We start from the raw sequence: 25397 nt of genomic DNA on the forward strand, positions 1-25397 counted from the left end.
ACGTGTGTTTTATTTTTTTTTTGTATTTATTTATTTATGACAATGAGGTCAACAACAGTCAAAGGGCGCAGAGGGGTACATTGCCAGGGGTCTCACTCAGCCACATCTGGTTTGTTGAACAGTAACTTTCAAAAATGTTTCAGTTTTCAAAGATGACACTTCAAGTTTTCAAGTTTTATTATGCACTTCAAAGTATCACAGCACGTTACAGATCCAAATCGACAACTTGTACACGGTGATGCGGTTCTTTAGCAGACCTCTTCTTACAACTGCCTCTTGCCATGGGACACGTCCCACAGGTGCCTGAAAGAAAGAAGGTTGTCGTCTCCCTCCACATGCCGCCTCCACTCCCCTGGCTCGATGTCTATGTCGATATCTTCTTAACTTGACAGTACTCATTATTGCACTATTACTAATTACTTATATTATTACATTGTAGTATACTGTACATACTTATCAACCTCTAAATCCACTTGGTACTTACACTTATTTTAGCTTTTATACTTATATCCACTTAGTACTTAATTTATCTTGCCTGTATTATAGTGTATTATATTTTGATTTGCTTAGTACTTTATTTCTTCTATTCCTGTGTGCACTGACGTGATAGTGAGCAGCTGTAACGAAAGAGTTTCCACTTGGGGATCAATAAAGTATTTCTGATTCTGATTCTGATTATGGTTGCTGAAGTTGCTGTGTCAGTACATGTCAGGAAATTATGTAGAGCAACACAAGCTTTCACTATATGCACAGTGCTCTCTGGGCTGCAGTCAACTGGACGGCCAAACGCCCTCCACCGTGATGCCAGGACACCAAAAGCATTCTCTGTTATCCTTCGTGACCGGCAGTGGCCGTAGCTGTAGGCTCTATGGTGAGGTTGGACAGGACTATGAATAGTGTATATGATAAGATCACAGTAAACACAAAAGCATTATGCTTATGTAGTCACATCTACTAACATTAATATGACATTAAATGTATTGTCTATGATGCGTATTTAATTTCCATTCTCAAACTTCCATTTCATATCAATTTCAATCCCAAGTTATTTTCCATTTCCTTTTTCCATTTTCAGTTTCAGTCAGATTATAGTAGTCCACTAAATACATTTTACCGATCATAACCTTACAATGTGATGTAATCAGTTATCAATGAAATATTAAATTGTTCTATTTATTACAAAACATTTAACCATCATACATGATTATACTACAGTAAATTGACAGCCATGATATCACGACCTGTTCCTGTGTCTTTCCTATCATCCAATTTGCATCTATAACTTGGCTTTAGTCTGTGCAGCATCACAGCTCAGGTGAGTTCTGAAGAACTCCTGGATCTTCTTCCACAGGTGGACTTCAGCTGCTGCGTGAGCCCTGGGCTCACCCCCCCACAGGACTGGACCTCTAATGAGCCCATGTAAAGCGGAGGGGCAGTAGGGTCCGTACGGTGGCTCCAGTAAGTGTCCAGCTCTCTGGTAAGACACCGCCTCGAAGTTGTCCTTCCCATGACGCTTCAGTCTCTCCACCATCTCATCCACGTAACCCTTGCTGTCCCAGTTGAGGTCGTCCTCCGAAGCCACAAAGAGGAAGCGTCCCTTGGCTTGTTCAATCGGGACCAGAGTGGTCTTGTTCTCCTCTGCCAGTGGATTATGAACACCATACTTGATAATGCTGGCCCCTGACTCAGTGGTAATCACCTTGCTGAAGTCAAACAGTAATGGTGAGAGGATCTGGCGTTTTTTGTAGTAGAGAGGAACGGCCACATTGGCGCTGCAGCCGTTGATCCACACTAGAGCCTCAACACCCGGCACAAAAGCAGCAAGTGAAAGCGCAATATCAGCCCCCTTTGATCGGGATATTATACCAACTCCTTTACTGCCCACCTGTGAAGAAAAACATGCAAATTAGCGGTAGTCTGTATAAACACACAGAGCTTAAGAACTGGTACATGAAGGTGAATCAGGATAACAGTGTAAAAACTGTGGAGGTCTTGAGCATGGTGGCTCAGTCAACTTACAAAAAAAAAAAACAACTGTATTACCAACATAATTAGTCAGTTGTATGATAAAACTGTGCAAGAACATGCATTTAACACCTATTTTGAAAGCAGTACGATATAACTAATATAATATATCGCTAACATAACAAAATGATGAAGCGAGCGATGGAAATTTGTCATACTAAATGGTGAAGAGGCAGCTTAAGGAAGTGGGTTTTGTCATTGTGGACTGCAAAAACTGCCAAAATCTAACTTCAAAATAAACCCTCATGACACAATAATACACATAAATGTAAATGTGCAGCCAAGAAGAGTCCAGCACATAATATATTTAGTGAACAGACAGGACAAGCAAGCCGCAAACAGCCCTTTCGACGTGCCTCCCCCTGCTGATTTTTGAGTGGCCGCAGAGAGAAAAACGAATAATTCGTTCCCATGTTTTGATAAATTTTGTGCGCAAAAGATACAATTCGTTCCCACGGTTGCTCTTGAGATAAGTGTATATATAGCCAGCCCAACAGACCAGCCGTGTTTATCACAGTGTTGAGTAATGGGAAACATTGATTCTGAAGGACTATTAACAGTTAAGTCAAGCAAGCATAGAGGCTGTGTTGTGTGTAGCTCTGGTTGTGTCTGTGTTTTTCTTGTGGTTGGTTTGTAAACCAAACAGACAGTGGCGGTGCTGATACAGCAGATTGTGAGCTGTAGTTTCTCTGGTAAACACACCAACCTCTTCGGCTGTCGCAGTCCCTCCTGCCCAGAGCCAGATATTTCCCTCAGGAGTTGGTGGAGACCAACAACAGAGCTAAAAGACAGTGACTACTGGACTTACATTCACCAGGCGGCCAGAAACACAACTCCAAATGAATGATAATGTTGCTGCGTAACTGCTGGATGTGTAAATAAGCAACTGTTTGCCAACAAGTTCGCCATATTAAACTTAAAAAGTGATGATATGTCAATTTTGTGTTTACAACTTGTTTCCGCTGCCCCAGAGTGGCCAAAAAATGTGTTATTGCAGGTTTAACTTTGTTCAAATCACTAAATAAACCCACCAAATGTGTCAGAATCGAAGGCTTGTGACTTTATGCTGCCGTCAACTCACCTTAGGTTGTTGTTGTAAGTAATCCACTGCTTCTTTAAAGTGGTCCAGATGAATCTCTTTGACGTTGTCAGGGTTATCAGTGTACACCGCTAGAGCCAGAACCACAAACCCTCTGTTGGCCAACAGAGAGGCTCTTTTCTCAGACATAAAGGTGCACAGATCCAACACAGCAGGAAACGGACCTTCTCCTGGAACACACATACGAGTAAATGTCAACAGTAGATCATATAAAATCCTACATCTTACATAATGTGCATCCTTTTGATGCAGCGTCACTAAACTGATATCACTGCTACAACCACGGCTTTATTTGATTTAACTAACTAATGGACTGTATTTAAACTATGATGAGGACAGATAGTGGAGAACCACCTACCGGGGGGAGTAAACAGGACGCCCTGAATATTCCCCTCTTTGACGGGGAGCCGGCTGACCCCTTCTCCAATCAGAAGCCTCTCATTGGTCGCCTCTGCCAGCATCCTGGCCTCCCCCTCCTCTTGCACAGAGAACTTCACCACATGTGGGTTTAAAGAATTGTTCTTGTAAAAGTATTTATGCAGGGCGTCTGCCCTCATCGACCACAGCAGACCCATGGGTTCAACCCCAACGTAGCTCCCGCTGAGTGAGGGGTCTCTCTTCAGGTCGATCTCCCCGCTCCCATCGGCCCTGTAGGTGGCCGAGGAGCTGAACACCACTCCCCTCTCGTCAGTCGAGCTGGCTCTCATGGTGACCACCTGTCTCGACCTCAGCCCGGCCACCTTCACCTGAACGGGCTCGTCAAACAAGCATCTGGCACTCGGCAGCAGCTTCAGTCTCACCTGGGAGGACATCTCTCCTGAAACTAAAGATCCATTTATCCTTTGACTGTAGCAAAGTAAACAGCACAGTCACATTTTTCAGGCAATGCGACATAGAAGACACAAAATCTATCAGTGTCAATATTACCACTGTAAATCTGTTATTGACCTTCACTATTTGTAACATTTTGTTTCGTCTGTACTCCGAACACAGTAGCAACCTTATCACTGCATTAGGAACCAGAGAAATTAAAGGTCCAGTGACTGATACAAATGAAAAAAATAAAATAATACAAAACTAATCACCAAATATTTACCAGCACAAACATAAACTGATTGATAGTCTGGTGCTGGCACAGACTGCACTGTGGAAAGTCTCACATTTTGGGGTAATTTCAAAGATTTCTGAATATGCATTGACTGAAGAATGGAATTCAATTTGTATCTGAATAACTAAGCAGTTTTATTGTCCAGGATGTAATATATATTTCAGTAGCATCAAAATCTACAGTAAATACCAAACACTTTTTTTCCATGAAGGAACTCCATAAGATTATAGGGCTTACACATTAACCTCATACATTCAGTTTAAACTGTATTAAATCGTGTACTAATGAGGTCAAATTACATGCCCTGGGGTCATGATTGTGTTCATGCATGCATACAAATACAACACTATGTGATACCTAAGCCTCCAATCTGGGAAAAACTCCCTTTTCAGTGTTGAACCTGAGCCTGCTGCTCCTTTATGTCCGTGGAGTACGTGAAGACTTTAACACCAAATCCCATTCAAAATTTTGCATTTTAAACTTGCTTTATTAGCAAGCGACAACAATTTTGCATTATAATATATGCTGAATAGTTCGGTCCTTTTTGGTAAATTCGGCATTCGGAAGTGACACAGTACTTCATCTGAACTAATGAACAAAAAGGTAAACCTGTGCATCGAGACAAATCAGGTCATTCTAGCTCAAACTTGAACAATATAAAAGGGGGGCAGACTAGCCACGGACCAAGTTTCTGATGTTCAACTTCTTAATGCAGTGGAGGTGACCATTGATTGTACTAGCTATGAAGTTGCAGTATGTGTCAATGTTAAAAAGACGTTTTAAAAAGGAAATAAAACGGAAAGCTCCTTGATCACATGATCTGCAGGGTACCGAGTGATCTACGATATGATCACACACAGTAGTTTTTGGTGAGTTTGATACATGCCGAATTATAGACTGGGTACTGAGATTTCTCAGTCAATCAATCAATGTATATTGTATGGTGTATGCACTTCTCCCAGAAGAGAAAAGATATATTAGATAAACACAGTTCTGAATGGAGAGGAATGTCTCGAGGTTACCTCAGCCTATTAGTGCGCGTCAGACACTGAAACAGTTGGTAGGAACAAGTTTACAAGCAGCCTACATAGCAGCACAACACGGTATACTTCTTTGTTATAATATGACACTTTTTTAAGCTACTCAGAAAGTAAGAAACAAATACTTACGCAAACAGCAAGTTGGTGTTGTTGAAAAAAAAAAGCTCTGAACAACTCGACACTTTGGCCGGCAGAGGGCGCTCAATTTATTACAAAGTTAGAAATCAGTTGTGGAAAATAACCAAGTTGGGCAACATTTATTTACTCAAGTATAGTACTTAAGCACAATTCTGAGGCCTACTTGTACATGAGTATTTTCATTATATGCTACTTTATAGAGAAATATTGTACTTTTTATGCCACTACATTTCAGTTATTACTTTGAAGATTAAGCTTTTACAGTCAAAATGTATGATTGGCTTAGAGCATATGGTGTATTATAAATGATTAAACCTCCCAATAGTAACCTATATAAAGAAGTCAAAAGTAGCTCCACTTCGACCTGCTACAACATTAAAATGCAGCTTACATATCAATGTATCATTAATATGAATCCAATCATATAATAACATAACACTCTGCAAGGGGCCATTTTACAAAATGGGTATTTTCACTTTTTATTCTTCAAGTATCTTTTGCTGCTAATGCCTCTGTACTTTTACCTCAGTACACTTTTGAATGCATTTACTTGTAATGGCGTATTTTTAAGTTGTGGTATTGCTGTGGTATTGGTATCACTTTTTAAAAAAAAGTGATACGAATACTTCTTCCACAACTCCAAAACATATGTTGTAGATTATTGGTGCAAGGTCTAGTACAATATAATTATTAAATATTCAATGTGTTGCACAGCTGTTATGGGTTTATCTAAGAAGCATTAAAGTGTACAGTAATTGGAAGAAGGACATGAATAATATTTCTTTTAATTTTGGAAAAAGAAATTCTCTCCCAATTCATCTCTATGTTTGCTTTAGGGAACAAGCATGCCATCTCCTTCCATTTTTTTCTGTAAAAATATCACCAATGCCAGTTCTAAACCATCTTCTTCGTCCTATTATTAGTTGTAACTTTTCAGAACAGTCAGAACTTTAATGTTATCGCAATTATTTCTGCCATCATCTCTTTCACCATAACTTGAGAACTTTATTTTCTGGCATTGACGGACAGACCTCCTGTCGCAGTGCACCCGACACTGTTCTCAACAGCTTTTGAGGTAAGAGTTAAAACTCAGTTTCAAGTATTAAATAAATCATGTACTTGAGCCCTTATGATGTGTCAGCATGCATTATGTAATTTTGTGTGTAGAAACTGTACAAGGGCTGTGTTGCACAATGCAAATATAAGGTTCAACAGAGTGTTTCAGTAAACACAAGTATTCTGTCACACTGAACTCTGAGGCTAAAATATGATGATATGGAATATTTAACATAGTGTGTGTTATTCAGTGGTTTTGAAGAAAATTACAGGCTAACACAGGTAGATACAGAACTCCCTTACCTGGGGGATTAACTGCTGCCTGTCCAGTTCAAGCTATTCACAACCAATTACTTATGTACTTTTAGTCAAATTTTAAATGCAGGACTTTAACTTACAACAGAGTATTTCTGCACTGTGGTATTTCTACTTTTACTTAAAGTAAAAGATCTTAGTACATCTTCCACCACTGCAGAGCTCTACCATAGTATTTGTGATGGGGTTGTTGGATATCTTGCATGATGTTTGAACTATTTTTTGTTGCATTTCCAACATCTGCAACATGATTCTGGTTTGGGGTCAGTCCCTCACAATATATTCTAGATATTTGTACAAGTCTAATTTGCCTCCCCATAACAGCCTTGGTAGACCAGGGTGACATGTAGCTGATTAAGTGCCTGTGCTCGTGTAACTGTTGGCAGCAAGACCAGTAACACGGATTTATTCAGCGTGGCTTACATCGCCATCTTGTGGCCATAGTAACTAATGACAGGCTCCTGAGAGAAAACGACGCTCTTGTTGTTATTCACCAGGGGTTTCTCACACTGTGGGGGCTCCTCCTGAGACAAAGTCGAGACAACAGCCCCCAAATGACCCCCCACCCACCTTCACGGGACATTGTGAGTCTCAGTAATGTCAAAAAATATTGATAGTTCAACATAAAAAAAGTTGATGGATTTGTTAACTCCATTTTGTAATGAGTTTGTAACGTTTGTAATTATTCTTTGTCTTACTTAGATAGACCAAGGTAGATAATCATGCTCTAAGTTTGGAACTACAGGTCCCATAATGCTTTGGGGGCTGGAAGTATAATGTTGCCATGGAGTCGATGAGTTAGCCGGCTACAACTTACTGAACCCTGTTTTTTTTTTTTTTTAGCCTATATTTGTTTACATTTAGGCAAATCGACACCATTCAAAGTATGCCGAATTAGCTATTAGCAGCACCTGTTTGCAATGTACCCACGGAAATACACACAACTATCACTGCATTACTTGGATACTGAAGAAAACTTAAAAATGTCATGATTCTCAGGCAAGTTCTGGAGTTATAAGGAGCGTCTTTTTGTCTCTCTCTTCTAAGCGGATTTATGGACATTTATTCGCAATGGACATCAGGACATGCTATCCTCGAAAGTGCAAGTCACAATCTGAATCTAAAAATATGCGTACCATGTTCGTGTGTTCAGATTTGACTTTGATATGACTCCTAGAAGGAGTACAATTTTTGACGCCAATTGCAACAATTGGGCGCTAATTGACTTCCTGTTGTTTTTAGAACACCGGCCGACACATGTCCCTTTCACCTGACCTCTCTGCCTCACGTCTCTCTCCATCCAACACCTTCGGGATGAACTGAAACTGAAGACAGTGAGCCAGGCTTTATCACCCAACATCAGTGTTGGACCTCACTGATGCTTTTGTGGCGGAATGGGAGCAAATCTCTACAGCCAGTTTCCAAAATACGGTGTAAGGCCTGAAACCATTTGGAGTGGAGGCTGTCGTAGCAGCATAGTTAACAAGTTTATTAGTTTATGTGAGACAAATTGTGCACACTGGAACAATACTTTAGGCTTTAGGAATTATTCGTTTTTTCTTGCTAATTCAGTATTCAATTTTGGCAACCCAAGAAACAACTTAAAATGTGCAATATAAATTGTGTCTCTTTGGAACTGTTCTCCTTGTTCAAATGTTTGAACATACATTTCGAACAGCAGACCAAAAGCAAAAGTGATTGGTGGTTCCTAGTTATGTTGTTTTCTTATTATCTAGAACAGATCATTAGAAAACAAGTGAAGTTTCATGTGTTCTGTGATAGGCCTACTGACTTTTTAAAACTGAATAACATTTTGTTGAAAATGAAATACAGTGTTAAAATGCATTAAACAGGAGACACAGAATGACACATGGTTTGAGTTGAGCATTATTGTGATTTAATTCACTATGTCTTATATCTCAAAGAAAGTCTTTAAAAATGCAGACTAGAATTTCTGTATATAAACTGTACACAAAAAGCAAGGCACTATACATTCAGAATCATCAAGCTGCTGCTTCTCCTTCTCATAGAAGTCAAACCTTTAAATTACAACTCTTACATCTCTGCTCTCAGGAGCTTAGTAAGTCAGAGTCACTTAAGCAAGTTTAACACAGTCGAGCAACATGAGTTACCTACGTGGCCTGATAGCATCCAGACACTGTAGACAACAAAAAAAAAAACTTTCCTCACAACATCTGACGTGACAGGATTTGTTTTTACATAGATACAAAGTCACAAACGCACCTACACACACATTTACACAAACAAACATTACATACACACACACGTACAAACATTATATACAATCGCACACACATACATAGCATGGCACTCTGACACCAAGCGTCCTAGTGTGCACATTTTCTTTCGCAAAGTCCATGAGCGGTGACTTGAGTTTGGGGGAGACTCCAAATACACACAAACACCATGTATGAACCAAAGCAAGGTGTTTTTTACCTTCTCTTAAACCACTGAATTTAATTTTGTTATGTATTGACAAAGTTGAAAGGTAAAACATGGCTATAAGCAAGGCGAGTGCATCTCCAGTCTCATCCTTCATGTACGTTTTCTTCAGATTCAGACATTTTGAATTTCTATCCCAATGTCCTCGCATTTTACCACCAAAACAGGTTTATGTGACATTTCCTGTGTCTCCATCTCAATTGTCCACTTTTTATCCGCTTCGCGCACCATCTTCGATTAAAAACTTCCTTAAAACAGTCCTTTGGCCTTCTTTAAATTCACTTGCTTCCACCCTGGTAAACTTTCGTATTCCTCTCGCTTCATTTCCAAAGCTTTCTGCAATTGGAAAAAGAGCAGTTCATTAAGGAAGATAATGACGAAGAGAATTCGACAGGGTCTTTGTTGAATTTCAAATACAGTTTCAAGGGGAAGTATTGGTGTTTTTCCTGTAACTGATTGTAGCTACTAAAGAAAAAGATGCAATTTTATGATCTGCAGAAAGTTTTTTTTTACCTCAAAGAAGCTGTAATTATTCAAATCGTAGTAAATCTTTTCATTTTTAAGCTTTAAAAACATGTCTGAATGTTTCGAGACGTCAAGGGTTCAAATTTGGCAAAGTTCTTCTACACCAGAAAGTCTTATTGTCAGGTACGTTGGATCAAAAATTCAAAAATAAATATTACCTGACGAAGGTCTGAGGACTGAAACACGTTAAATAAAATGAGTGAAAGTGATTTCTTGGTTCTTTCACAGCTAGATGTCAATGAATAGAGTAGACATTTTCATAGTAAAGTACATCATAAGGGGTTTTGTGAGAAAATAAAGCAATATCTTGTACATTTTGGACTTATCTGGTACATATTTTTGACCTTTACATCTGTTAATTCACTGTGTCAATAATAATATACTTGCTGTTTGGTCAAAACTGGGCTATATGACAGCCAATACACTGACGTAATGTTAATAATGTATCTAGTGCTCTGTGGGTTGTTACAATTCTATCTTAAAAGGATAGTTTAGCTGTTTCAGTGTTTTAATGCCTCCATTTTGTGCTCCACAGACAGTGAGTCAGACTGCAGTGTAGCTGATGGTGAATCATAAGTGCATTTATATGAAATAAGAGGAAAGAGTCTCATGTGGAAGGTGTGTGTGTGAGTGTGAAGAGAAGAGTAGCTGCAGCAGAGAAGTGTACAGGAGTGTGGTGTAGTTGAAGGTGTCGATTACAGACGCCTTTTAAAGAGGAGAAGAAGAGAGGAACAGTGGCTGCACAATTTAACGTCTCAATTATAACAACAGTATAAATTTGACAAAAGTGTTTCAACACCTAATTTACAACCTTAGTTGTTCGTATTAAGGAAACGTGTTAAAAACTGTTGAATCCAAGGTAATCATCGAGAGTTATATGGAAGCCCATTCCTGCTAGGAAAAAAACAAGATAAAAAATAAGACATTTTAAAAATAAAATTTAATTTAGTAAAATGTTGAGATAAGGACAACTTGTTGACTTACCAGGGCTGCAACTAACGATTATTTTATCATCAGTTAATCTGCCAATTATTTTCTCGATTAATCGCTTAATCCTTTTGTCTATAAAATGTCAGAAAATAGTGAAAAATCCTCAGTATAATTTTCCAGAGCCCAAAGTGAAATCTCTGTGTTTGACCGACCAACAGACTAAAACCCAAAAGTATTTTATTTAAAATGATACAAAACATAGAGCTGAAAGCAGCAAATCCTCACAGTGGAGAAGCTGGAACCAAACAGTGTTGGATGTTATTGCTTGATGATCAATTATTAAAATAGATGCTGATTTGTGTCAAACGACTAATACATTCATGGACTAATAGTTTCAGTTCTATGAGATATTACACTTACTAATTCAAAATTATAATGACAATTTTGGCTGTTATAAGTATAACTTACTACGTAATATACATTATCACTATTATATAAATAAATACTTGTAATATTGACTCACTAAAGTTAATGCTGCCCTCCTATGAGAGTTTCTTTCTCTTTTTTTCCTTGCAGGAAGGAGATCTAAGTTTGGGTCATGTGTCATTTTAAATTTGTTCATCTACTGTGTGAAGAAGTTGGATTGCTAAATCCTTCGTGACTGCAGCTGATAAACAGGACATGACTGTAGTGTCTAACCAAATAACGAGGATGATCTTTTCAGGCGTAATTGTGCAGCTGAGCGCAAAACTTTCCTCCTCAACCAGCAGCACCACACTTAGGAGACAGAAGTGAAACAGGAGTGACTCAGAGTTTTCAAATCCACATAAAGAAAAACACAGTGCTGACGTGCTCGAGAGAAGGAGAGGGTCGCCAAATGCTGATGAATCATATGAGTGGCTCTTCTTACCTGAATCCACCTACAACTTGGTCTGTAAAGTGAGAGTTAGATGGAGTTAGGGTGGATGATATAAAAGAGGTGTTGTAGTAATCCAGTATAGATTTAGAGGAAAAATCCACCTTTGAATAGTCTTACTATTTTATACATAAACTATGATTAATTTCAACATGGAGAAGAACTGGTGTTGATGTACTCGCTTTATATCAGTCTGCATGTATCTCTACCTCAGTGATGATGGAGTTCTTTCCTGAAGCTGTTTCTGCTCTCCAGCTCTGGAGTAACTTCTGGAAATATGTTGATGTAGCATTACACTGTCAATGTTTAGGCAGTTATCTATGAAATACACCATCGAATAATAAACCGTCACCAACAGACAGTATTAACAAAGTGTCACAGTTTTAAATGTCCTACAGTGGATTTTTCCTTTTAAAGATAATGATGGGACACTGACTAAAAACCTTTATCCTTGAATCACAAACATCTCCACATCGCTTTGTTCTTCATGCTCTAATTTGTCTTGAGTAATAAAACAAACATTCAGTGTAAACCACTCTGTAAGTGTCAGCTTTACTGCAAAACATAAAAAAATGGCCAAAGTTTTATAGTTGCTGAAAATAATTACCAGATCTTTTCCTGTGATGAAGAGCTCAGTTTAATTTGGCAATATCCAATGCACAAGCCTCTTAACATGACCTAAAAAGTCAATGGAGCTCTCTAAAAAAGGATGTTTATTTTTAACTCTGTGTCCAATGTGACAAACAATAAATAAAAATTAAAAAAATCAGATTTTGTGCCGTAGTGTTTGTGGGTTTACTGACCTCAAAGTCCTGGTCGGACAGGTAGATCTCCAGGCGGAGTGGGTCGACTCCCTCTGGGAGTGGCCGGGCCTGCAGCTGAGCCAGAGGGAAGGTGTTCTGACAGAGCCGGGCCAGCACGTCCTCCACCAGGATGATCTGGTTACACACCTCCGCCTCCTGCAGCCAGAGGAGAGGACACTGCATGAAGTCCTTTATAAAGAGAGTAGGTTTGGAAAATTAGTTTACATGTGTGAGACTAAATGTGCGTGGGAAAAGGCTGTGGGTGTATATATACTGTGTAATGTAGGTGTTTTTTCAGTATTTGCAAGCTCAGTATTTCTACTTTAAGTGTGTAGAAAAGAGGGGAGGTGAAAGAGGGAGACCAGATTTGTGTTTATGTGTCATGCATTTTATTTTGATATTAAAGTATTGTCAGTGCGATTGTGTGAAGAGGTAGGATAAAATGAAACGACTGACAGAGGCCAATCTCTATATGTAAGCAGACTGACTAAAAACCCTCCTGGCTGCTTACTGATATCATAACTATATGATATAAATGAGAATATATTTTAACAGCTTCTGTAATTCCACAGTCAAGAGTTCATGTTAGGCACATGTCTGTGTTGCTGACCCTCTCTGTGATCTCAGCCACGTCCTCTCTGTGCTCCCAGCTGGGAAACATGTTGGTGAAGGTGAGCGGCTCCAGACCGGCGTGGATCAGATACGACTTCAAAGGCTTCTTCTCGTTCTTCTCTGGAAGAGAAAACCATAACAATAATTCTGACCTCAAGTTATGAACATTCCTGGCATGACTAAAATTTGCACCACAATTTGGTAATCTAAATATTGCCACTTAATTTCAACAGATTTGAGTAAAGTAATAAGTTCTTAATATTCCAGGTGGAGTGTTTTTTGGTGATCAAACTGTGAACATTACCAGAGTTAAAGTCACAGTAAATAAAAAATTACTTTTTCACCAAAACATTGCCCAAAAAAATGTAGATGTTTTGCTTTCTTGTAATTTTGTGTCAAAATTGTGTCAAAATCATTATTTTTCCTGAAAATGTTCTTTTATCACTTCATGGCCAACCCATCTTATATAATGTGCAGTACAGACTGAAAAGCTGCAACTACACAAATGTGGCAACATGAACAATTTGTGCATTTTTGGGTGTTCTTCAGTGGCTAAAATGTATAATCTAATATATTAATAATATATTAGTGCAGCTATCACCTGTCATTCACTGAAGCATTTCTTTATTGACCACCATCGCCCTAACCTTTGCAGTACTGCAGCACGGTCTCCATCGCACACTTTCTGTCTGCATCCCAGCGCATACGAGCCGAGCCGGTGCTCTCACTGTCCTGAGGCCACCAGCCCTGCCACAGGTAAACCTCATGGAAGTTATCCACCAGGAACAACGCTGTCGGGGAGAGAAATGATTAAATCACTATATGATGTCTGTCAGTATAAGACATGTACACATCCTGCACAAGCTGTAAAGTTGTAGGTGTGTAATTTTAAAGCAAATAACAGTCTTCACTTCATCATGGAGTATTTGTTGCAATTTGCAGTTTGTGTCCAGGCCTCACCAGGTTGTGTTGCGTTGTACAGGTCTTCCTGCAGGAAGGGCAGTGAGCTGACCAGGTCTGGAGCTCTGGACGGGTGGAAGAACTCAGTCGCCATAAACTCTCCAGATGTGCTGCTCAGCTGGAAAAGCCGTGGGGTGAAGTTGAATTTACCTGGATCTAAAAAAGAACACGTAACAAGATAAATCGTTCCCCCATGTTTAGTCAACATTCACATGACAATGTGGCACCAAGGTTTGGAGCTGTGTATTGCTCCTCAAGACTTTATATCCTTTTAATCACTGAAGACTGAACTACCAAAACTTGGCACTGAATGCTTAATGGTCAGTCTTGATCTTTATTCATTTATCTGTTGATCATATATCGTCTGATTTAAATAATCAGTTGTGTTATCTTTATACAATATTGTTTTTAGGCAAAGGTTTTGACCTGCTGTTTAAGACAACATTAAACAATGATGGATTTGAGACTTTTGTCTTCTATTGTTACATTTAAAAAAGAAGCTGTTCATAATGGTACCATATCTTAAGGGTACTGTTGGCACCAGTATCCAGTCATACTAGAGGCCTTTCAAATAGTTGAAATTTGACCTCCATAATTTTATTTGGCCAATTTTAAGTGCCAAATTAGTGTCAAAATACATGATCCCTTCAATTTCTATCAAAAAATAACTGTACTAGCTGTGTCTGAGGTGAGGCATTATGTGATTGATTGAGAGACAGAGAGTAAATGTACAAGTGTATATTATTAAGTAACCAAAGTACATAGGCACAGACTGTACCTTGCAGCATACAGTCATAGGCCTTCCTGTCTTTTCTGCCCAGTGCCTCCCAGAAGCCCGGAGGCTCCACTCCCTCATCACACTCATGGATGGTCACCTTACTGCTGCTGTGGAGACCCGCCTCCAGTGGACACCTGAGAGAAGCAAGACGGAAACAGAATGTGCAAGATATTTAATGATGTTTCATGGAAACCAAATAAGTTGCAACACCCACCAGTGACCATTTGAACTGGTGTTGATTTATTGAGTAATATCTTGAAAGTCATCCTAAAATGTCCTTGTAAAAACTCACTGTTCTTTGATCTTGAGTGCGGCCGTGTTTCCAACACTGCGAGTGTGTAGCTGCGTCTTGCAGCCGTGCCACAGGTAGATGATGGCCTTGTTGATGTTGAGCAGGATCATGGAGGCTCTGGAGCGCAGGCTGCTGCAGTGACACGCCACCTCCAGCAGGTGGCCTTCCACCGGCACCTCGCCCCGCACACAGTACAGACGCCACTCACCTGGACACAGACGAGAAGGTGAATGTGATCAGTGGAGTGATAAGAAGGGTTACACATACACATACATGATATATGTAAAGCTAACAAAACCAAAAGCCAACTGTTTTGTAAAATAACTCACAATAAAAACAATGTTGACCCATTATGTCCTTTACTTTCATACCAGAAACACTTTAATAAAAATAATTAATAGTAATAATAATTAATAATTCCATTCTACTGATTTCTTTTTGGAAATTATATTCAGATCTCAAGTGTCTTAACTGTCAATGTAATGCAAAATAAGCACCGACTTAAGAATGCTAAATATCAAATTTAGAGTTGAATTATTATCAGATATACTGTATATTGCTTTTTATTTCATAAATTGCCACTTGAAATATTTTGGTACAAAGGTTAAAGGCGGTAAGCTTCAGCAGTAGATGATTTTCAGTGACATTTAGTTTTTAACTGCTGCCTAAATTAAAATAATGCACTAAAAATAAGGTACTGTAGGCTGATTTTGGCTGTGGCTAGTTAACCTAACCTCACTTGTTACTTGTCCTCAACCAGCCTCTTTGGCATACAAGCAAACATCATTTGCAGATCCTGTTCTGTTTAAGAAAAACTATTGTCCTGGTAAAATAGTAAATAATGTGCCTCATTAAGGCATTGAACAACCACTGTGCCTTGTAGACAAAAATGTCAGGGACCTCACTTGGGAATCAGAAATGGCAATAGATAAATAACCAGAATAAAAAGCAGAAATGTTAAAACATTTACTCTGAGTGTTCTCCTCCTCCTCCTCCCTCTTGCCAGCGTGGACGATCATCCCTCCGTTGAAGCACTGCAGGAAACATGGAGGCTCCTTTTCTTGCTGCACCTGGACCTGTAACACACAGACACAGGAAACCAATGCAAACCAAACACTACCTTAATGAGTACCATACAGTAGTATGCTCATAGACTAGCAGGAATCTGGAGAACTAATCGCAAGAAACCAACATCAGGAAACATCTGAACATCATTCATTATCTTGTGATGCTACAAAATCAGTATTGACATAAAAAATATGTTTTGTATGTTTTTCCCCACACTCAGTCCTTAATATGATGGTTACTGTGTTATGTTTTTCTGGTGGTCTTCTTCTCAGTGTACAGTATGTCCCCTTCCAGATCTCAACAATTCTATCCAATCCTGCTCTTACATTAGTTGAACAAATTAAAAGAAACACAAGAAATATTTTTTGGCAAACTGACCACATCATAGTAGATAATACTGATACTGTATGGGTGCTGGTGGGAGCAAAAATTCCTGTAATTTACACTAGAAACAAATTAATGACCACATTTTACTCTCTGTTAGATTTATGTTTAGTTTCTGTTTTGATTATCTGGCTGTTGAGAAGCCTTGTCTGCTATACCTGTGCCCCTCTTTCCTCGTCCAGCTCCACCGTCATCAGCGCTGACGTTCCTTTCTCGCTGACGGTGGAGTGTCGACCCTGCCAGAAGAAGTAGCAGCATTTCTCCTTCCCCGGCCCGCTACTCCTCGCCTCAGGGTTCTGCCTACGACCAACTGGGGCACACATACACAAAAATGAAAAAACTATTCTCCCTGTGCAAACTATGAAATCTTAACCTTGAGGCTTTTAAAAATGTCCAGTTGTAGTTATTAATATACCTGGCTTGCATACTTGCATTTACTTTTTACTGTTTGTAATGTGATATGTGGTTTGGGACTTGCCACAATCAATGTCATTACATTTAGATACAAAAAAGTATTTCATATTCAATTGTGTATACGACTATCATTGACTTGTCGTTGGCGTACTTGACTACTTGTATCTGAATTGTCCAGATGTGGCAAAACTCATCCAGCTGGTAATCTGAGCAAGGATAAAAGGTGACTTAGTTTAAAGATTAAGGGCAGACTTCTTTCAAATTTAATGCTTTTGAATTAATGTTCCTCCTACGAGTAACATATTGCTGTTGAGTTTTACAAACACGGAAACAGACTGCCTGATACATTTCTTATTGTCACCTCATTCACTTTCTTTAAAATTCTGCTCAAAACAATCGACTGTAGATTTTCAAAGTCTTAATCAACTGGACTTCTGACATTTCGTGACTCATCCAAGATGCTTCATCAGTTCTCAAAACTGATTATATACTTGCCTTTGATTTTTGTATCACTTATTTTTACTTGATTTGCCTCTTGCCCCTGTTTTTTGTCCATCTTTGTTGCTCAAGTAATTTATTTTTAATAGCTTGCTGCTTTTGTTTTTCTGTGTTTACTTTATTTTGAAAACTGTTACACAAAGTGCCAAAAAATACATATTGTGATTATAATTACGACACCAAAACTCGTTCTGCTGCTGCTGTGACTGACATTTTTTTCTTTTTCTTTCTGTTTTTATAGAGGTTGTAATTTGCATCTACTAGTAAACACAGGTATTGGAGTATAAATAGTCCGCAGTGACTAACCTGAGGTGATGACCATGTACTTCCACTTGATTACGTATGCGTCTCCCTCATGGAACTGGCCGATGCTCTGGCGTGGCAGACGGCTGTAGTCAAACTCTAGGATGTGCCAGACGTCCACTGAAACTGTGCTGATCTCCTGAGTCCTCATGTGGTCCTCGGTCTCCACCGGGCCATAGCCGCGGCCAACATTTACGCCATCTAAGATGGTGGAAATGGCCGACTGGAGGATGGGCAGCATCAGGGCGACGTCGTAAGGCCGGCATTCTCGCCCCGGGGCCTCCTGAGAGAGAGAAAAGGGGCAAAGATCACAGATAGGATTTATGATGAAAGTAAGTTTTAAGAAATGATAATTACAACTTTCATCCTGATCTAACAGGCAGAATAACTCTTATTGCTATTTTAGTTGTTAGTGGTAACAAATGCATTAATTCTTCTCTATGACACTTTGTACAGCATCCACTCAAAGGCATATGCGCCACAGTCCAAAAAATAAACAGATAGGGAGATAGAAAAAACATTTCAAGACTCTCTGACGTGTGTGACCTGTAATGCAATTATCCTCATAAAACATCTGCACCTTCTGCTCAGGTACAAGCTCGCCGCCTTCCTTTGGTGTTGGTGACTTTGCTTCGGTCCAGTCCATGAACTTCTCCTTGAACAAGATCGTCTCGTTGTGCTCGGTCAGCCTGCCAAATATCGCCCAATCAGGACGGCCCTGGCCCTTCCTATCAATGTATGCACACACAGACACAAAGAAAGGGAGAAAAGATGTCAAGATTAAACGCTATGCTATACTATATCAAAGAGACCATGTTCATTACATTCTTGTGTGTGTGAATATGCATATGTAATTATAAATTTTAGAGTTAACAAGAGTTAGCAAGAGAGAGAGAGCTTGTGTAACGTAGCCACTCGCACACATCTCCCAGCTGGAACTACCTGAGCTATACTATCGGAATAGTTATCGCCTCTCCAGGCACAAGTGCTATTACAACACAGGACGGGCCGGGGCTAGCAGGTTAGCATGCAATTTTTTAAAAATGTTTTAAACTAACATTCTGGCAAAATCTTACATACTGCCCCTTTAAAACTCGTTTTTATGGCTAAGGTTAGAATTAGGCTTAGGGTTGCAGATATAGCTGTTGTTAATAGTAATGAGGGTCCTGACAAGTACAGAAATACAAATGTGTTTGTGCGTGTGTGTACTTGTAATAATCATGTTGTGGGGACATAAATGCGTTCACAAAGTCACATTATGGGGACTCATCTCCCATCTGGGGACAAAAAGTTACTACACATGAGACAACCATTTACTTATGAGTTAAGACTTTAAGAAAAGTTTTGGGGTTAAATTTTAAAAATTGGGTTAGGTTAAGGTTAGGGTCAGCCTTCAGAAAATAAATGCAAGTCAATAAAATGTTATTGCAAGTGATAAAACGTGTGTGTGTGTGTGTGTTTCCCACCTGGGTATGAGTGCGTTGCAGCCTCCAGGGTCCAGTGGGTTGATGTCACAGCAGGTGTAGTCAAACATCCCGTTCCAAAGGTGTTTGGCAAGCTGGAAGGCCACTTTCCTCTGGGCCAGAGTCACCTCTTTACCGTGCCACACATACACCTCACTGCCAAAGTCAAACACCAGCACCTGCAGCGTGCACAGAACAACAACAAAGAGAATCGGGAAGCATAGGTGAGTCATTTTTTTGTCCTTGTTAAATAACATTACACGCCTATTTAATTTTTAATAAATGCCAAATACCATGAGGACGATGCAAATTAATAAGTAGGTCTCTTCTAGTTTTTAAACCGATCTATATTACATGTATGTAATACCATATCGAGTGTTAAAAATAAATACAAATAGTAAAATATAAAAACACAAAATATAAACATGAAAGAAAAAAAACACACACAGCACAACAACATAAATCACAACAAACTATATCATGCATACCTCGACCAATATGACCCTAGAAGAAGACAGTTTAGAAAATCTAGTGTAGAATGAAAAGTACGACTGTAAGATGCTCCATCATTTGAATGCAAAATAAGCAATGGAACTGCAGTGCACTCCTTGGTCTGAGCCCCAGTGTCCTGAACCCATTTTTTCAGCAGCAGCAGTGCACAGATGGATGTAGGAGGTGCTTGCCATGGCACCTGCTGTTGCTTAGCAACAAATTAAAACCAGCTTGAAGCAAAGAGCTCCTCTTAAAAAAAAAAATGAAATATTATAAATATTGATATTCAGAGCTTGGTACCTTAAAGGAAAACATCACCATCTGATACTCTTAAACATAATTATATTAAAGCATGATTGAAAGTTACATCGTGTTGATGCTGCAGTACATTCTGGTGTAATGAGGCTTAAGTCAACAGAAAAACAGCTTCCACAGTCAGTCAAAGGGCAACTGAAAGCAAAGCTGAACAGTGCCAGTTAAAAGGCACCACTCTTGCTTACAGTATAAAATTATATTTATCTAATTCAGGTTAAAAACACTGACAGTACATCCTTTCCATTCAAATACAAAAACAAAGAAAGCAAAGGATGTTGAGAGGCTTTTGTGGACCCACAGAAAATCCCACTGACCTCCGTGGACGCCAGCAGAGAGGTGCGAGGGACCTTCCCCCACTCGTCATCATCGGGAACCAGTCTGTCATCCAGCAGTTTGAAGATACAGTTGGTTTCCACAATGGCATTTTCAAACTGCTCATCCTCTTCTGGTGGACCTGATGCTATAGCACAAACACACACGTCTTATAATGTGCCATATATCAATGTAACTGTCTGCATGCATCCAAAAGCACCCAGAAAAAACAATCAGTGTTAACAATCTGTACACTCATTGTAAGACAATCCAACAACCTAAGCTTTCTTGTCAAATCTGACTATTAGGGGCTCATGTCTTACGTTGGTAAGCAGTCTGTCCTCCTAGGATCGTCCAGAACTGCTGGGTATCTGGACCCTGTGGGTTGACCCCTTCCTCGATGGTCTGCACCTGGTTCGCTCTGCAGCCCATGTCCTTCTTCGTCTGGATAAAGGTAGCCAAATCTATTGCCTACAGGCAAGAAACAAAGATCCTTTTTTCTGCATTTAAAAATAACGACAGAGACAGGGATGATGTCTGTGCACTGGGTGACTCATGCTCTCATGTTGACTTTGATGTAAACAATAAGGAAATTTGACTTTTCTTGATTATTCCAGGGATGGTGAACTGACCTCTACAACATCCTGCTTCACATTTATAAATGCATTCTGAGAAAAGGTACAACTTAACAGCTGAGTCAGATACTGAAGACAAAGCAAGCTTACTGTGAAGACACTTGGCTGAATCTTGTTGGGTGTTTTTCAAATTTCATCAAATCATAATGAAATGAGTAAACAGCACTGAATGAGGAGGCGGAGCAGAAAAACAAATGTTTATTAGAAAGTGTCTAGACAGACCTCCTTTGGGGAAATAGAAGAGCTGTAGACTAGCCTGAAAGCATGTGTTTGATGAGGAGCACAGATGTGCCTGTGTGTGTGTGTGTGTGTGTGTGTGTGTGTGTGTGTGTGTGTGTGTGTGTGGGGGGGAATGGAAATGAGAGGCAGGATCATCAATGAATCATCTTTGTTCAAACGCCAATATTACAACAGTAGCCTTGATGCTGGATGTCCAAACCAGAACTCTTGAGTATAAGGCACAGGCTGTAATAATACAGGTACAGCGCTCACCTTAGCCTTCTCGATGACATTTGAGAACTCTCCTATCCAGACGATGCAGTGCTCTGGAGTGACCAACAGGAAACAGTCGCCGCTGTTTAGTGATGATGCTCTCGGCTCCACTAATCTGGTCTGAACGTGACGACGACCTGGAGAGAATAAAGTCAACTTTATTAATTATATTAGTTATACTTTTCAGTTCCTTTAGAGCATATCAGTTCTGTCAAATTAAAAACTCCATATGTCAAAAAAGTTAGTTTATGGCATCTTAGCATTTTTTAAGAAATAGTTCGACACTTTGGGAAATATACTTATTTGCTTTCTTTTGCTGAGTTAGATGAGAAGATCCACTCTCATATCTGTCCTTTAAATATAAAGCTGTCAGCAGCCAGTTAGCTTATCTTAGCACAAAGACAGGAAAGGGGCAAACAACTAGCCTAGCTCAGTCTGAAGGAAACAAAATCGGCCTACCAGCACCAAAGTTCACTAATTAACAGGTTACATCTTGTTTGTTTTAATCTGTACAAAAACTGATGTGTAAAAACAACAATTTGCTGTTTTATGGGTGGCTATGTGCTGGACTATTTCTTGGCTGGGAGCAGTAATTTCTTGGAATCTCCACTGGTTGCCTAGCAACTGCTCCTAGTCAAGAAATAGGTAGCATTTCCCAAAATATCACACTATTCCTTTAAATTGTATGTTTAGTCTATTCCTACTTATCTTTCCCTAAAAAATAATAAATTAACCTAATCATATACAGATTGTCAGTGGACAATTCTGGTTGGCATAAGTCCAGGTTTTAATTAAAGGTTAACATCCATTATCAGTCTAAACCCTGAAAGTAAAGAAAGTGGCAGGGAGGGAACTTCAAAAGATGGCAGCAGGGATCATGCAGGTAAAACCAACCACACAATATAGCTCAACACAGTCAAAGGATTTTTACCTTTGATCTGTATCAGCATGAGGTTCTTGTACGGCATGGCGCTGTTGTTGGACATCTGCTCTGAGATGTTGACGCTGCGCAGACTCACACTGGTGAAGTTTTCTTTACTGGCCAGACCTGCCAGAGCAGCCTCAGAGTACTCAGAGGTTTTATTCACTGGAATGGGAAAGAGTACACATTTTACTAAAGTATAGACCTACAGGGGGTGGAAAAATAACATAAATGCTTCATTAAACTTTAAAGAAACTAAATCCCTACTGTAAACACTGCTACAGAAGTGGGTCATATGAGGCGGCATTCCAATTAGTACTGTTTACCCATTAAACAAAGAGGTGGAGATGGATGTAGTTTTCTGAGCTGTAAACAACGATAATGTTTCCAATTTTCTACTGCGATTTTTGACTACAAACATGGCAAACACAAACATAATAAAACACTCAGTCCTCCTTACACTCACTCTTCTCAGCCTTTATCCTCTTGCTCTCAAGCTGTGCCACATTCAATCTCTGCTCGGTGTACTCGTGTCTGATATCTTCTCTGGCTGCCAGCATCTTCAGAGGGTTTCTCGACGACTGGACGTTCCTGGACGGACGCACTGACCGCTTATGCTGCACCATGGCCGAAGTCAACCTGGAAAGGGAGAAAAGCATGTGTATGAGCAGGTGATGTATGACGTGTATGCGTTATATGCAGCCCTCCACTACAGCCACCATTAGAAGCTTTATAATTTTCTTACTTGGGACCCTGAGAACCAAAGATGGTGTCAAAATCCTCGTTGATGTCGATCCTGGTGGGCATGCGTGGAAATTCAGCAACGCGTCTGTAGAACTTGGAGAAGATTTCGTCATCCAGCTTCATCACTTCCTTTACTGCCTTCTCGGTAACTGTTATGGTGGTTTCCTGCAGACCTGCCACTAATCAACAAAGAAAAACAAATGAGAAACTAGATTAGGCCCCAATACAATAATAAATTCGATGCACAACTTGCAATTTGCTGAAATAGCAGAAAAATAGGCTTTTTCAACTTCAAATGAAAATGTGTAGTTCAGGTGTGATGAAGGACTGCCACGTGCTCTGTAAACACCCACCAAATGAACAGAAATTCGAATTTTACAGATTCTTTAGAGGTTTACTGCAGGTGAAGATGGCACAAAACATTGCTTGATAAAAATATCACTTAAAGAGCTTAAAGGGACAGTTCACCTCAAAATCAAAAATATCTTTCCTCTTACCTGTAGTGCTATTTATCCATTCAGATTGTTTGTTGTGAGTTGCCGAGTTCTGGAGATATTCTGGATCGGCCATAGAGTTGTCTGCATTTTTTTAATATAATGGGACTATATGGCACTCCCTTTAAAGTCAGTAAGGAAGTACATACCTTTGCTATTCAGACGTCCCAAGAAGCTCTCCAACTTGTCTAGCTTCTTATCCAATTCCATGTTTGGTCTGGCCTCAATTTCTATAAATGAAACAATTCAATCTCACTAATGGTGACATACAAGATTAAATTATCTTTAACCAACTAAAAATGTACATAATTTGGTCAATTCCATTAAGATTAGTCAATTATTAGGTTTTTAGGTTATTAAAAGGTAAAAAGGAAATTACAGTTCACTTCTGGCTGAAGCAACAACAAATGTGAAAATTAACTTCAATCCATTCAGTTTTAAACCACACTAGTTGATAAAATCCTCTGACTGGGATTTCTTTTGCTGAGGTGGCAGTGATGACACAAGACTTGCAAATCTGTCTCACCCTCTTGTGGTTTGTTGACAGCAGGCGTGCTGCTCTTGAGTTTGGTAGAGACCGGTGACAGGATGGGACTGATAACTGAGGAGGAGGCTGCCAGGCCTGTGGACACAGAGATAGAAATTCACACGAGAGAGCACAAAATATCTGACACTGTGGAGAGATAACCTGCTGTCTGTACAGGTATATTTCAATCATTATTGTTACTTACATTTAATAATATATAATTCAATGTACTGTGGCGATTTAGTCATGTTTTATTCAAAATCAAAACATAATAAGTTTACCACCTATTTTTGAAAAAATCATTACCTGATTACCTGAAATTTTCAAAGATATTATCAATTTGTCAAAAAAAGACAAAATCTCAGCATGATTTGTTTAAATGCTGTGCATCTCAGATTAGGTGTCTCTTTTAAAACTGCACTGGGCAACTTCACATGTTAGCAGCACTAGATGGTCAAGAAACAATCTTGAATTTTGACAAAGACCAGAAAATCATTTAATGTGACATAAACTTCTGTTAAAAAGACGTTAAGCTACTTTTGGGGCATCCACACACATAGAAGCTGTTTGATAGGAGACAGAAGACACTTTTGCATTTCACTCTTAAGTTTCGATTCCCACTTCCGCTTGTGCACAGAAAATTTTCCATTATTGATCATACTGGGCATTGAAATCTAACACTGGGAAACAAACCTGACTTAGGGTTAGGGAAAGTGCATGGGGGACAATGTCTGTCTGTTGTAGGCCCTTTTAGTGTAATGAAATAGGTGCATTTTGGCATACTCATGCCCAGTGGTATTTCCAAGTGGTGTACACCTCAGTGAAGATGGGTGGAGAACAGCAGGTTTGTGCACTGACCTTTCTTGACCATACGTGCAGCCACAGTGTACTGGGTGGAGTCATTGGCTGCTCCTTTGCCCTTTGTCTTCCAGGCATCCTCACGAATCGAAATCATCTTTTTTCTCTCCTCAATGGTCATCTTGGCCTCGATCTCCTCTCCCACCTTCTGCACAGACAAGAGGAAATCAGACAAATAATCAAATTATGAAAGATTATTAAGTTAAAGTGCCAAGTCTCGCTTGAAAAGCAATAAACTCTGCACAATGAGGCTGACTGTCAGCTTTAATTTCAGGGTATTTTCAGTCATGTTGGAGTTATTTTCTTTTCAGAGCTGCATTAAAACTTAAAACGAGATTTATGGAGGCAAACCAAAAAGCTTCCAAACACCACTGGATCCACTATCCAAGAGTAAGAGAACTAAATCACCTCTCACAG

The 25397-nt window shown here is 39.5% G+C and overlaps 2 protein-coding genes and 1 long non-coding RNA gene across 8 annotated transcripts in view; 1 reads left to right on the top strand and 2 right to left on the bottom strand.

The window, feature by feature from the left end:
• Window positions 1–159: 159 nt before the first annotated feature.
• On the bottom strand, window positions 160–5507 carry LOC122887457 (acyl-coenzyme A thioesterase 1-like). Of its 2 annotated transcripts, none has more exons than XM_044220711.1 (4): window positions 5402–5507; window positions 3483–3947; window positions 3107–3294; window positions 160–1885 (listed from the first exon to the last, which is right to left on the bottom strand). In XM_044220711.1, exons 2-4 carry the CDS (start codon window positions 3934–3936, stop codon window positions 1277–1279), a joined length of 1251 nt encoding a protein of 416 aa, XP_044076646.1. In that variant the 5' UTR covers window positions 3937–3947; window positions 5402–5507; the 3' UTR covers window positions 160–1276. The 2 variants fall into 2 exon arrangements, with proteins under 2 accessions (XP_044076646.1, XP_044076647.1); XM_044220712.1 differs by having other exon boundaries at window positions 3483–3970; window positions 5402–5452.
• LOC122887461 lies at window positions 3979–8518 on the top strand. The gene is made up of 3 exons (XR_006380550.1): window positions 3979–5101; window positions 6440–6485; window positions 8024–8518. It is a non-coding gene; the product is annotated as an uncharacterized LOC122887461 (long non-coding RNA).
• A 137-nt stretch (window positions 8519–8655) lies between these two features.
• Window positions 8656–25397, bottom strand: part of LOC122887451 (supervillin-like) — a 54980-nt gene continuing 38238 nt past the window's right edge. For all 5 annotated transcript variants that reach the window (XM_044220696.1, XM_044220697.1, XM_044220699.1 and 2 more), the window contains 21 exons: window positions 24981–25128; window positions 24123–24218; window positions 23746–23826; window positions 23104–23281; window positions 22819–22997; window positions 22368–22523; window positions 21437–21573; window positions 20633–20780; window positions 20312–20457; window positions 19194–19369; window positions 18308–18455; window positions 17731–18010; window positions 16671–16822; window positions 16031–16136; window positions 15061–15268; window positions 14769–14902; window positions 13991–14146; window positions 13678–13821; window positions 13029–13150; window positions 12419–12607; window positions 8656–9580 (listed from right to left, as the gene is read on the bottom strand). In XM_044220696.1, coding sequence (XP_044076631.1) covers window positions 9494–9580; window positions 12419–12607; window positions 13029–13150; window positions 13678–13821; window positions 13991–14146; window positions 14769–14902; window positions 15061–15268; window positions 16031–16136; window positions 16671–16822; window positions 17731–18010; window positions 18308–18455; window positions 19194–19369; window positions 20312–20457; window positions 20633–20780; window positions 21437–21573; window positions 22368–22523; window positions 22819–22997; window positions 23104–23281; window positions 23746–23826; window positions 24123–24218; window positions 24981–25128 — 3171 coding nt within the window. In that variant the 3' untranslated portion in view covers window positions 8656–9493. The remainder of the gene's footprint in view (window positions 9581–12418; window positions 12608–13028; window positions 13151–13677; window positions 13822–13990; window positions 14147–14768; window positions 14903–15060; window positions 15269–16030; window positions 16137–16670; window positions 16823–17730; window positions 18011–18307; window positions 18456–19193; window positions 19370–20311; window positions 20458–20632; window positions 20781–21436; window positions 21574–22367; window positions 22524–22818; window positions 22998–23103; window positions 23282–23745; window positions 23827–24122; window positions 24219–24980; window positions 25129–25397) is intronic.

This window comes from Siniperca chuatsi, linkage group LG13, assembly GCF_020085105.1.
Source record: "Siniperca chuatsi isolate FFG_IHB_CAS linkage group LG13, ASM2008510v1, whole genome shotgun sequence".
NCBI classification, from domain to species: domain Eukaryota; kingdom Metazoa; phylum Chordata; class Actinopteri; order Centrarchiformes; family Sinipercidae; genus Siniperca; species Siniperca chuatsi.